Source organism: Cydia splendana, chromosome 12, assembly GCF_910591565.1.
Source record: "Cydia splendana chromosome 12, ilCydSple1.2, whole genome shotgun sequence".
NCBI lineage: Eukaryota > Metazoa > Arthropoda > Insecta > Lepidoptera > Tortricidae > Cydia > Cydia splendana.
Window position 1 is genome coordinate 7,165,554 of NC_085971.1, and position 14,440 is coordinate 7,179,993.

At 36.6% G+C, this 14,440-nt stretch overlaps 1 protein-coding gene and 1 long non-coding RNA gene across 2 annotated transcripts in view; one reads left to right on the forward strand and one right to left on the reverse strand.

Annotated features, from left to right (window-relative positions):
• Window positions 1–6,816, forward strand: part of LOC134795386 (collagen alpha-1(IX) chain-like) — a 215,548-nt gene extending 208,732 nt beyond the window's left edge. Inside the window, exons 20-28 of the mRNA XM_063767220.1 lie at window positions 170–250; window positions 823–926; window positions 3,342–3,434; window positions 3,733–3,876; window positions 4,137–4,267; window positions 4,557–4,736; window positions 5,200–5,343; window positions 5,627–5,707; window positions 6,102–6,816. Coding sequence (XP_063623290.1) covers window positions 170–250; window positions 823–926; window positions 3,342–3,434; window positions 3,733–3,876; window positions 4,137–4,267; window positions 4,557–4,736; window positions 5,200–5,343; window positions 5,627–5,707; window positions 6,102–6,207 — 1,064 coding nt within the window. The 3' untranslated portion in view covers window positions 6,208–6,816. The remainder of the gene's footprint in view (window positions 1–169; window positions 251–822; window positions 927–3,341; window positions 3,435–3,732; window positions 3,877–4,136; window positions 4,268–4,556; window positions 4,737–5,199; window positions 5,344–5,626; window positions 5,708–6,101) is intronic.
• Window positions 1–14,440, reverse strand: part of LOC134795393 (uncharacterized) — a 548,375-nt gene that overhangs the window by 229,231 nt on the left and 304,704 nt on the right. The window lies entirely within an intron of this gene.

A 14,440-nucleotide genomic window follows, 5' to 3' on the forward strand; every position in this document is an offset into this window, starting at 1 on the left:
GTCCATCCGGTGGAGAGCTACGATGCCACAGACAGACAGACAGACATTGGCGAAAAACATATAACACCCCTCTTTTTGCTTCAACCATTGTTCCGTAATGGGTAAGTCATACAATAGTTAGTAATATTTATGTTACTAATAATTTATTGACAACATTCATGCTGCTCAGCGGTTAAAGCTAGCGCTCTTGACGAACTAAAGGCTTTAAGGGAGTTGAAAGACCTCAAGGAGAAAGATCGGCACAGAGATGGTAAGTAATTAATGAACTAAGTAATTAGTTAAATAAGTAGAAATTATTAAGTGACATTAATTTCAAGAGGTCGCTCGGGGTATTGAACTTACTTTGATAACTTCAATTTCGTAATTGTAACTAAAAATTTCGTGATCTAGAAGTAAAAATTGTTCGGGTATACTGTAAAGGGTATATTTGTGATTACTTTGGCTTAATAAAGTCAAGAGGTGTAGCAGAATAGCCTTTGAAAAATGCCCCCAGAGATTTTTGTTCAAAACTATTGCCAGGATTTTTCCAAAGACTATCCTGCTACATCCTTTTCATTAAGTGTATTTTTTTCCTCTTAAGTGGATCTGCCTCCGCCTACTAAATATGAGGCACTAGCGATAGATGTTTATTTTTTGCTCAAGTAACGTACACAACGTAAACATACAAACATAGTACGAGTATAACACACAAAACTTTCACTGTTTAAAAATACAATAATATAAACACTTAGAACGCTAGTATTGTCAAGTCTGCGTGTTAACTGCTAGCACTTTATAATTCAAATAAATGTGTGTATTAGAATTATTTATTGTTTTTTATAGCTCAACCCGTGTATGGCGCCAGCAGTCAAAGGACAGAAGAGGCCAGTGCAGGTCAAACTGTGCCCGGTGCAGCGGTTTTCCATACTACAGAAGAAATGTTAAGGGTATATAATATATATTCATATTCATATTCAAAAACTACATATTCATTCATAATATTCATAAACGTTTGTCTCTATCCGTCATTTTGACATTGTTTTATAAATAAGAGGATAATACATTAAACATTTAAACAATAATGTTGAATTAATTTTGAACTTACAGCCGTCTGCTGATGAAATTATTTTTTTAATAAAAAAATTCTTGATAACTTAGTTGATCCCAGTGTATTTCTTTACATTTCACGCATTAAGGGTTTTTTACACCACCCAGAATTAAGTAACCGACAACAAGGACGCAGCAATACAAAGAAGTGAGATGAGATATCTCAATTGTCGGCGCGATTCGGGAAATGAATTAGAGATTCACTAGATATGAAATAGTAAAGATAAGTACGTCATATATCGCCGCAAATAACGTAAGCGCCAACCGCCATAAGGTACCTTTACCCGTGGGACGTCACATATCTTTACTATTTCATATCTAGTGATTCTCTAATTCATTTCCCGAATCGCGCCGTAAGTCTCACGTTGGTATTGCGGCCTCACTCTCATTTGTTACAAAATTCAGAAGGCTTGTTCTGATTATAATAACAGGTTATGAATTGGATATGGATTAGTATTAGCTACCAGTGTCAAAAGTACGTTTCTGGTTGAAGAAATGCAGGTATTATTGCATTAAAAAAATGTGGAACATGTTGCAGCTTAAAAAATGTTGATAAACAGTGGATTGAACTGATAAGCTCTAAGAAGTTTGATAAAAGGTCGATAAGTAGCGATTGGAAAATTAAAAACAAATGGAAGGAGATTAGTGATTTAAATCGATAACATACCAATATACCAATTAATTCAATACAAATTAATCGCTAGCTATAATTCAAGATAATGTTTGCAGCTTAATCTTTGATTTCAATAATATATGACAAGTTAATGATGATAATTTATTCGGAATGAAGTCCGAACCCATTTCATTTAAGCCTTAAACTAATAACGCATAGACAGATAGTCCCCATACGGCTAACCTGCCAAATGTGAAGCCGAAACACGATCGATGTGTGCGTGGGAGGCTCGTGTTTTACGCTCAGCAACACACACACATATACAAAAACGTGTTGCCAGTACGAGTATATAGATATTTCCCTCAAAATGGGGGATTTAACAACATCCTTAACACTTGATTATTAATAATTTGTGTGTAGATTTAATAGCAAAAGCTTTTTATTTTTATTTAAGGAATTTAGCATTTCCCGCCTTTGTGAAATAAGGTTTAAATAAAAAAAATTATACATTTTTACAATTTTTTATTTATAATGTGCATAAAATGACTACTTACATAATTTGAAATAAAATAATGAAATATTTAAAAATATGTAATTTTTATATAACTATACAAGGAACTTCAATTAAGCGTATTCATTTTAGAATGTAAACGTCATGTCCCATTTTGAGGAAAAAATATTAACTACACTGTCAACATTTATAAGAAATGGCGACTGGCGAAACATTGGATTTTTGTTGTTACGATTACGTAAAAATATCACATTAAAACTCTATACTTACGCGTGAAATGTAATGTAAGTCGGTTTGTTTGTTTGTTTGGTATGATATGATGCGTTGTGACACCCATTCAATGCACAAACAAACATTTTTCCTGTGTTTTTGATTTTTAAACGGGAGGTGTACACAAACCGACGTGACCTTGAGTACTGCCAGGGCCGATCGAATACGGTGACACGAGTGCGACGTGACGTCGCACTTGAAATGGCTTCACTAGGGATGTACGAACACTCGATCTATGCCTTATAAATCTATGATTTAAGCGTTATACTGATCCCCAAATCTCATCTCTGCTGATCCTTGGCTGAAACGCGCCAAAAAAATGTTATCCCTTAAATAAGTATTTGGCGCCCCTTCTTTAAGCTTAAGTGAGGCTCTAGCAAAAGGAACTATGTTTTGGATTTGGCTTTTTGTGTAGGATAGGGGTTAAGAACTGAAGAAAAGAAATAATTATGCATTGGATACTCTGATAATAGTTATTTGTTTTACAAGGGGGCAAAGTTGTTGTTTAACCGCTCTTGCTAATATTGATACCCGAGCAAGCGAAAGATTCCAAAATTGAATTCGAAAAATGGAATCTTGAGCGTTGCGAGGGTTTCAAAGCACGAGGGTTAAACAAAATTTGCCCCCGAGTGAATCACAAAATTTTTCACCACACCAACCCGAAGCAAATATTAAATGTAAAATATTCAAATGAATGTTATTAAATATTTATCATCCAAAATCATCATTTAAAAGTAAATTCTACCAGCAAACATAAGAAAACTCAAAATTTGCATTTGATTACTTTGCCTCACATGTGAATTACTAAAAGTAAGCCTTTCCGAGCTGGTGTGGTGAAAAATATTTTGTTCTTGGATACAGTTAGCATCAGCCAGCCCTGTGGGTGCTCTGGCATACGTCACAGAAGAACAAGCTCTGTTCGTCAAAGTGAACTCCGGTTGGCAGTACGTGCTTGTAAGTATTTTTACAATACGAAACAAAACTCTCAAAAGGTTAAGAACAAGGAAAATTTAAACATTCTCATTGTTTTCTATTCAAATATTTAAACATGCTTAATGCATTAACTTGAAGCAAATAATTCTCGACGTAAAGCGGCGCGCAGCGCGGCGAGCGGCAATTGAAGACATTGTGTTCGACCAAATATGTATGAACGGCCTTGATTTGCCGCTCACCTCGCCGCCAGTCGCTTGCGTCCAGCCTGCGGCCTAATAGCTGCAGAAAATGTGATTAGTCGCTTCTGGTTATGTTCTAGCTCGGCTCTCTCGTAACGCAGTCACCGCAGGCTCCAGCGACGGCTACGCCCGCGCCTCTGCCAATGCCCGCCGCTAGCTTGGTCCATGAAGTGCCGCTGTCAAACTCGATACACAGTCCATCTGACGTACCTGATGGACCTAGAGTAAGTACCTATTTCGATCATTGTCTAGCTCTCTTGTTATCAAAGGCGCAAGCGACGCGAGCGCCCGCGCCTTTGTCAATGACGGCAGCTAATCTGGTCCATGAAGCGTCACTGTTAAACTCGACACATAGTCCAGTCCATCTGATGTACCTGATGGGATGCTGATACAGCGATTATTGGTTGAATTATTCGCCTTTCCCCGTATAGAATACAATTTCGTTATATAATTAATCAATTATAATTTTACGGGATGCCCTTAGCTCCGGATGGCAGCTTTGAGTGATCCAATGTCTGGGAACATGCACGGTGTCCGTCGAGCAGACTACGCGTGCTACAGGCAGGCGCGGCGCGCGGGGCTCAGGGGCACCTTCAGAGCATTCCTTACTAGCAGGTACGAGAACGTGTCCGTGAGTCGAGCGAACCACATCTCTTGCTATGCGCTCCGGTCTTTATAGACGGATGGAGGTTAACTGACGCATAAATTATATTTTTTGTTGTTGTTGCTGTCCTTTAGCACCCCAGAGGTGCAAAGAGTTATCACAAGCTGGCGCCATGTGTCTTCCTACCCTCAGCGACCCTTCGCGCCTCAGTCCAACTCAGTCTTTAGCTACATCAGTAATGCTCTTATACACCAATTTGTATTTTACCAACGTCACACAACTTACTTTATTTACCAACAGATCAACAAACTTAGACGCTACAGTCCGCTTCGCTGACCACCATCTGCCAGTGGTGAACACCCGTGGTGACGTCATCTTCAAATCTTTTGCCAGCATCTTTGACGGAAACGGTGGCATCATGGCCGGTGCTTCCAGGATATACAGCTTCGATGGAAAAAATCTGATGACAGATCCACATTGGTAAATAAATACTAATAGAGAATTAATTGTTTCACGCCGTATTTTAGGTAAAGAAACTAAAATTTACGCGGATTTTCTGTGTCTGCAGACTCGTCGCCTCTATTGATCCCACAAACAGTAAAGTTATGGGATATCCCCACTATTTATTCTAAATTCACGTCTTCGTTGATCTCAGGTGATCCTCCAAATAAACAGAACTGATCACTTTATTGTGATCCTAAAATATCTAATCCTTTGTTAAATTATATGATTTCGATTGCTGATTGATAGCTGATATATGAATGTTGCCGGGATCTCGTTGGATGTCAATAGCAAAAATTAGTCACCTATATATTTTTCATTTTAAAATTGAAAAAAAAAATCACCCCATCGAATGCGATTCTAACGGGATTGGAATTGGAACACCGGTCCAATCCGGTCTGGTTTCTTTGTTTGATATAATACTTATCTGTAACATTTTCAGGCCTCATAAGATAATCTGGCACGGCTCACACGCGAGCGGCGAAAGAGCGTTGGACGCGTTCTGCGACGAGTGGACCTCCCATGACCCGCATAGGTCCGGCTTAGCTGCCTCTTTGTATTCCCATAAGCTGTTGTCTCAAGAGAGGTAAGTGAAAACTCAAAACAGGAAAACGGTTGCAGTTATGATATTCATCATTCTGTAAAGTGAAAAGAATCTGTTAAATGTTTAAACATAGTACATTTTACACATCTTAAACTTAAAACTTTTGAGTACTTAATTATGTAAACCGGGACGTACTATCGGCGATATTATTATACCTAACGAATTAAAATTATCTTGCCTAAAATTTTAAACCTGCCATGCCAATTACCATGCTAATTTTCTTTTCTATCCGTGTATCATTTTATATTCCTTCTGTTTGTTTCAGGTACTCGTGTAATAACCACTTCATAGTCCTTTGCGTAGAAGTGTCATCCAAAACCATGCGTAATAAAAGAGAAACGCCAAGGTAAATTACAATACATGTTGATAACTTAAAACATAACATTAACCAAAAAACATGATATACTTACTTAGGTATTCTTACTCCAGATTCAGATTTATCTACCGCTTTTCATGCGATGAACTCTTGTTAAAAAATCTCACATACGAGATATATATAAAAGATTTTTGCTTCACTTTTTTGATGCTATTATAAAAACGAAATTTAACAAAATTGCCAAACGCGATATTTTGAGAAACGTGCAAGATTTGAAGTTGCGTCTTAATTCGAACACTCATTTAAACATAGTGCCAAGTGACTATCTAAAACTTACCGACATTTTTTTTACTATTAAATTGAATTGTAAGTTAGCAACATTTCTATAAGCTTACTTAGTTATTAACATGTATTGTGTTTGCAGGTTCAATATAACCAATCTACCAGACGACGAAGATTACCTCTACAACGCCGAAGAATACCAGCAGCTGCTTAACGAAATATTTGCTCAACCTTTCAGAGAAAACTAGGCTGCATTTATCCTTTCAGACCCAGACGTTCCCTGTACTTTCAGGCCAAAGTGTACCCTCCGGTCCGGACGTAAAGCAGATTTTACAACGAAGAGATGTCTAGGGTATATGAAATATAATTTTAAATGAGATTATTCGAATCAAGTGGTCAAACTTGGTGATCGTACGAGATTCCTATTAAATTAAGCTTATCATGCGAATTGCTATCATATTTATATACGTAAGCGTAGTTCTATTGACACATCGTTAGTGTTGTTGCTGTCTGTACATCCGTTTTTTATACTTATATAGTGTAGGTACTCGTATATTAGTATAACGTACAAGCGTATCATGCTTTTAATTTTTTCAGGCTTTGTTTTGTGACAAAACTTTACCAAAAGTCAATCGAATTCCAATATCTGTTTGTTAATTTGATTTATATACGTATGGTTTTTCATAAGGAATCAGCCACATGGCACATCAATGACGCGCCGTTTACGCAGCCTAATGTAGGTATGAGAAATACGCAAAGCTTATTGGACCTTACAGCTATTGCACCTAGATCCGGTGTAGGTAGTCGTTCCTTAACATTGTATGGAAAAACAAGTAAAATTGAAAATCTAAGAAAACAATGCAATGAAATAAGCATAGTTATGACATCAAAATAGTTTGATGTCATAACTATAATTGTTGGGTTAGAGAATAAGACTGTAAATACTTTATATTATTTTACTGCTAAGTGATTTTTCTACAATAAAATTACGTCCAAGGTATTATATTATGTGTAATAATAATTGATCAAATATGACTTCATAGTTAGTTACATAAATTATTAATTAAAATCCAAAGATTGCGTTTTATATTTTTATAAATATTTCGTTTGAAGATTTTGCCATAATATTTTAGCGAATAATTGAATGATTGTGAATTTGTCTCAATTTTACAACGGAACCCCGCAGCTAGCTTAAGTCCACATCAGTGTAGGTACCTTCATGTTCATCTTGTTCATTTTCTAAATGATTTTGCATCAATTCAATGGCGACGCAAGCAACTTAGCGTTTCATTCGAGGAAGGATATTATTTTTGAACATGAAACTACATTTATGGAGACGTAGCAAATATAGATAATGTTGCGAAATCATAGCATTTTGTCTATGCAATCGTAATATTTTAGTGCCATGCGAATAATAAAAGCTTGTAGCTTTTAAAATAAAAAGACGTACAACGTTAAGTCACGCCTGTAATTTAATATCGTACCAATTAAATGTAATAATATTTTAGTTAAATATATAAGTAAATTATTAGTAGGAGCAAAAATAAAAAAGTACCAGTTTATTATTCAAGATAATTATATTATTAATTCTAATTATAGATATAATTTACTAGTCGAAATATTCAGTACGTGTTTTTATTATTGTATATAACTGTGAATTAATTATAATTACTCTAAATAATTTATGCTAATGTTGGATTAGTACATAGGGCAATATTTATTCAAATTGGTATTTCGTAGTTGAATGTTAGGCAACAATGAGGATTTTTTTATTGTTTTTTTTACTATTTGCCAGTATCGGACTTCAGACCTGGTCTACTAAATATTAAGACGTTTCAATATCGAAATAACAAATGAGTTCCATCTCGCTCTTGCATATATCGAGTTGTAGAATTTGTTATTGTTTTAGGTTATGATAAATATGTCCATATCAGTGCATATTCGTGTTAGCTTGTGTCTTTTTTAGACACAATGCCTACCCTACCCCGCAACTACCGCGATTTTAGGGTATAACGCTTGAAACAAGAATTCAAACACAAGAAGCACAGTGTGAACAGACCTTAAAAACCTTTTCTTCTCTTCTGCTTCTTTGCTCATTCCCACATTAGGTGGGGTCGGCACTCCTAATTTTTCTGCGCCATGACATTCTGTCTAGGGTTGTCGGATTAGGAAGTTCCTCCTTCTTTAATAGGCTGGTCATGCTGGTCCACCACGTCGTTGGGGGCCTGCCTTAAAAACCTTTTCAATATGGATTAAATAAAATGTAACAAAAGAGGCATGAATGAACCAATAATGCGATACTGGCATAAAACGCCTATATTATTTTACCGAGCAAAATTGCATTTCGTTGTAATCTTGTTTACTTTTACATACCAAAAGCATTTACTTTGTATTTTAAATAATTCTGGCAGTATGCGCTTTTTTATATTGAGCAGAAGTTTTATATAAGTAATATAAAAACGACTGCATGTATACAAATAGCTATAAGTCAAATAAATGTTTTCACTACCGTAAAAAGACTTTCATTAAGTTCTCGAATAATTTATCTACCTACATGTCGGAAAAGCTTAGGTACCTAGCCCTAGAACATTTTCTTATCTATCCTAAAAAACCGGACAAGTGCGAGTCAGACTCACCCACCAAGGGTTCTGTACTTTTTAGTATTTTTTGTTATAGCGGCAACAGAAATGCATCATTTGTGAAAATTTCAACTGTCTAGCTATCACGGTTCATGAGATACGGCCTGGTAACAGACAGACGGCCAGTGGAGTCTTAGTAATAGGGTCCCGTTTTTACCCTTTGGGTACGGAACCCTAAAAAAAGAACTGGCCAAGAGTATGCCGGGCCATGCTCAGTGTAGGGTTCCGCGGTTACCCATCCGTCACAACAGACGGCTTTGAACGGAAGTTATTACTTGATATTATATACACTTAGCTGCAAAAGTGCAAGGTCACTTTATGAAAGAATTCCCCTCATAATATGTTAAAGTGCATGGTCACTTTATAAAAGAATTCCCCTCATAATATGTTAAAGTGCATGGTCACTTTATAAAAGAATTCCCCTCATATTAATATGTTAAAGTGCATGGTCACTTTATAAAAGAATTCCCCTCATAATATGTTAAAGTGCATGGTCACTTTATAAAAGAATTCCCCTCATAATATGTTAAAGTGCATGCCCAACTAACATTAGGCGCTAAATTTAAGGGTTACAAGAGATTTATATAAGCGCCTATTTACTCTTTAGGTGTTGTTAGTACTCTAAAAATAGGAGTTATAGCCGGCTATAACCCCGTTTTAACCCCGGATTGGGCACAAATTTTATCACCGTAAGATTTATAACAGTGCTACAGTAGGGTTAGGGGATAAAAAAAGAGACATAAGAGCGGTATAGTGGAGCTACAATAGTGTTAATTAATTCTTTATGAGCTATATGGGTTGCATATAGGTGACTACAAACTGTTGTAGTAGAAGAGCGCTAAAGTAGTGCTGTAATAGCGTTGATTAACAACTTAGGATTTAAAAGGGTGCCAAATAAGCGACCACTAACTGTTTGAGTAGTAGTGTAGAGCTATATAGATGATACTTTCAGCTTTAGATGGTATATTAGCATTTAAAGTCAATATTTGTAACACTCAAGAAGGTAATTGTACATTTTTTCCTTAGCCCTGACTGCTTTGGTTGCAGATGTTTCCATTTTGTATTATTATTTGTAAGCTTGCACTGTGACAGCTTGAAGTGAAATGTAATGGCGGATAAATAAAAGCAAATAATTATTTTAGTTCACCGATGCCGGTGTTATCTGCGGATTTATGATGGCGAAATTAATTACACTGTCAATAACTATATGTATTACTAACAAAATTTTAAAGGGCCTCTGATCCTTTGCATATTTATCTGAATATAATATTTTTTAAATTGTGGTCCACCGTATTTAATTTTCGCAAAATTACACAATATACATGAAGTCCGGTTTTAAATACAACAGTACTAACATTATGTCTATATTGAGTAAAATTATCGATTTTTATTAAGTATTTACGTTCTAATTAACAGTTTTTGTTTTGCTTATTGATTCATCGGTCATATTAACATGGCGCTATAGGCTTAGGTTGTAAGTAAGACTCTAATAACACTATAAGATGTACTAAGGTATTGAATAACGCCCGTCTGCGACTACATGATCTATAAAAGTGACTCATAACTTCTCTTTTCGACTGTAAGTGAGACAAGAGAGTTAAGAAGCGATTGCGAGTAACGGAGCTATAAAAGAGTTTTTATCGCCTGTTTAGAACCTTAAGTGAAAATTGCAGCGGCTTATTACTCATATAGATGTTAAGGTGGTAGAATTCACTTTGAGCTATAACACTAGCTGCTTAAGATCCATTATAGCGGCCAAAACGGCTACTGTGGATCTTAAAGCTATACATGGACTTCTTAAAGACCTTGATGTCACCAGAGCCTGTAAGCTTAGAGTATATAGCTATTCTCCAGCCGTTATATGTCTTTAGGTGATAAAATAAGTGCTAAGTGTCGCCTAATTGTTTGTTGGGTGGTCACTTTATAAAAGAATTCCCCTCATAATATGTTAAAGTGCATGGTCACTTTATAAAAGAATTCCCCTCATAATATGTTAAAGTGCATGGTCACTTTATAAAAGAATTCCCCTCATAATATGTTAAAGTGCATGGTCACTTTATAAAAGAATTCCCCTCATAATGTGTTTATGGAATTTTGCAGCTCGCTGTACATTTAACAGGCAAATGGGAGTATCGCCGCATCTTAGTAAGAAAGTAAAACTTCCTAACTCCATATTTTTTGAGAAGAAATTGTAAGCTAAAGCTACTCAGTTCGTTCATTTTACTTACGGGTAAAATGTTACAAGTAGTACTTTCTTAAACTATGTACAGTTAGCCTGCAGGTATCGTCGACGGTTTCTGCATTCAAACTTCTACCTCTGTATTTTTTCTTTGCCTATGCCATAAATCAGGGGTCACCAAATGGCGGACCGCGGTCCGGATGCGGACCGCCGACCTATACAATTTTAATACATATTTAATAAACTCAAGTAGAAACGGACCGCGATGGTCACATTATTTTAAAAAATCGGACCCCTGAAGAAACTAATTGGTGACGACCCCTGCCATAAATAATATAGATTATTCATGCCATAGGCAAAGAAAAAATTGACAGTCTGATAGTGGTCTTAGGTTTTCTGCTCGCTCCAGTATCAAAGCCTTTGTGAGGTTGATTTGTGCCTCACTTACCTCACCGCCTCGTACCTGCGGCTGGCAGGTTAATTGATTCCTACCTCGGACTCCTTATTCTGACAGACTCAAGTCTAAAAGGGCTTACCTTCATTGAATTCTGTTTGCACATAAGCACTTGATAGGAACGACTGTATTCTAGAACTGACAGGTTATTACTTAAGTCTGCTCCTCTTTTCATTCAAATTCTAATAGTTACCAGGAATCAAAGGTATCTGTCTCATCCTATTCTATTTTAGATTATATATTCTGCGAATATATTAAATCCGTGCTCTTAAATATTTTGAGTAATTAGGTCTATAACGTTTAAAAATATTAAGCGCCTACTTCTAACAAAATAATATCAATTTTGATACCAAAATTCCTACGTTAACTTGTGGTGCAATCACATACACTGACAGGTTTTCTGCAATTTACCCATATGAGCCTTACGAACCCGGGACCCTTTCCTTTCTTTCAACCCACCTGTATGTTTTATTTTAAACATTTCTTTGCAGCACGTACCAGGTATCAAACTACGAACTCTTATTAGGCTATAAAAAGGCTACGATTTTATTAGCCTTTATCTAGATCTCGATAAATCCGACAAAGCATTTCACCGCGCTCTGGGGAGCTGTAATCCTGCGCTAAACTTACGAGCGGGAGTAACAAAGCCAGGTATAACAAAGTAAAGTTGTTTTAAACTCATGGGTGATTGGTGCACTAAATGAGTTTTAAAATTCGATTTAGAATGAAGAAAAAGGAAGAAATAATTCCATAATTTAATTTTATAAATACTTAGAGTGAGACCATGCTAAGTTGGTAGTGATTTTGATAGCCCAAACAGTGCAAGTGTTATTTTAAACGTCATGATTTCATAGAAGTTTGAGGTTTAAAATAACACGAGGTGCAGTGGGGCAATTTAGACTGCGGGATAATTTAAACTATTCGAAATATTTTCCATGTTTTACATTATTAACTAGAGTGCCATATATGTCCCGATAGCGAAAAAGTTGTGTTATTGAGTTATGTGTGACTCTAAAATTCTAAATTGCCCCCCTGCATCTTACCTATTTATAAAATTAAATTATGGAATTATTCAAACATCAAAAAAAAAACAATTTTAGCGTTGTTTATCCTTATTCAATCATCAAAGGAACTTTCTCTACGTTTGATCAATTCCTGATTGTTACAACAAATTACAAGTGAAATAAACTTGAATACACTCAAGCTATGGTCGGTCTCGGAACAATGAAACTTTGTTTACCACTGTAAACATAAAGTGGACTCCTTTGTTCTCTTTGCGATGTTATGAAAATGTAAACAAATATAAATAAATGTTTACAAGTGGTAAAGCTTTTCAAGTTTAATCATGATCTTTATTATCTCATTGCTTTATAACAGCCACTTTGGGGAATTCAGCTTAAGGATGAATCCCGCTAGACCAGGTCGTGCCCGGGCCGAAGCGTCCGACATGTCATTTTCTATGGGTCTCCCCAGATATATCGCTTTATTTAAAAAGCTTTTTCCTATCGGGTTTTGCCGATTCCGCGTCGACATATTTGGGGGAACCCTTAGACTCCAGTGCTGGTCGGTGATAACGTGGTAGGTACTTTCCATAGAAAACGAAGTGGCGGAAGCTCCGGCCCGGCCCCGGCCCGGTCTAGCGTGAGTCATCCTTTATGCCGAACAAACGAGGTCAAATATTATAATAAAATTTACATTTACAGTGTGATTTTAGTTCTACATTTGCAGAGAGTTCAAACTAAATTTCTAGACGTGTAGGTACGTGAAATATGTAGGTAATATTTTGCTTCGGCTTTTAAGTAGGTACTGTTAGTACCCTTATTAATTGATAAGAAGCATAGGCACAGAAATAGGACCCGATGTACAGAAGTAGGTAGGTATGCTGCGCTTATTTTAGTTAGATTTTATAAGCCTTACTTCAGAACAGTTTCAATTACCCACACAGTAAGTTCTTTTTACTAGGTAAAGAACTAGAGCTGAGCTCAGGTGTTTATCGCCAAGCCGTCCGACCTTTACCAATCGAACAGAAAAGTTTTCATATTAAAGTAAAAGACGACTTTGCCGGCGAAAAAGGAATTTTATTCCTCGTTGCAACGTTGCTGAGTCCATTAAAAAGTAAAATTTGATTGCGTCTGTGAAACCAGAGACTTAATAAAAAGTTATCAGAGGAGAGGAATGGGTATTATAGTGACATAAGATAATGACAGTTAAAAGGGGAGACCGGTTTATAGTACAACCGACGATAAAACAAGAATCTTACTTACAAGTTTTATATTTCAGAGTTAGGTACATGCAGGTAAGTACCTGCTACCTACCTACCCTAATAGCATTTTCTTGTAGGGATTTTGTTGGGCCTTTGTTTACGTATTAGTTGGGCAACCGTTATATTTGGCCGTACGATTTGCTGGAGGGCCCTCGACAAAGGCCCTCCCGAAGATTCCCAACAGAGGGCCATAAGAGTAATTTTTTCGTTGGGCCTATTTAAATAAATCATACAATTATTCAACGGTGGTGGTTTTGGTTGGGCCGTGGTTGGGCCTATACACATTTGTTTGATGGTTGGTTAATTGTTACATTTGGCCGTACGATTTGCTGGAGGGCCCTCGACAAAGGCCCTCCCGAAGATTCCCAACAGAGGGCCATTAGAGTATTTTTTTCGTTGGGCCTATTTAAATAAATCATACAATTATTCAACGGTGGTGGTTTTGGTTGGGCCGTGGTTGGGCCTATACACATTTGTTTGATGGTTGGTTAATTGTTACATTTGGCCGTATGGCTTGCTGTAGGGCCAACTGCAAAAAAATAAAAAGGGAAATTTTTTCGTTGTGCTTCTGTTTGAAAATTCAACAATTACCCAACGGCAAGTCAGGTAGGTCGGTAGGTAGTCGTGCACCAGGTTGAAGGCCCAACACAGCTTGTCCCACAAAGGGCCAACATTGTAACTTTAACGTTGAGCCTTGTGTAGGATTCTTACAATACTACCGTAGGTAAATAGTTGTGTAATTTATAGTGTGCCTACAGTCTAATTATGTAATGGGCTTTTGTTTACGAGTCCTACAGTTACCCTACGTTAAGTAAGTGGTTGTGTAATACGACGTTGGGCCTTTGCTGATAAATATTACAATTACACTACGGTAGGCATTGGTTGTATCCACATGAAGGCCCTAGGCTAGGCAGCAGTTGTTGTTAATCTTCTCTGTATCGTTCCA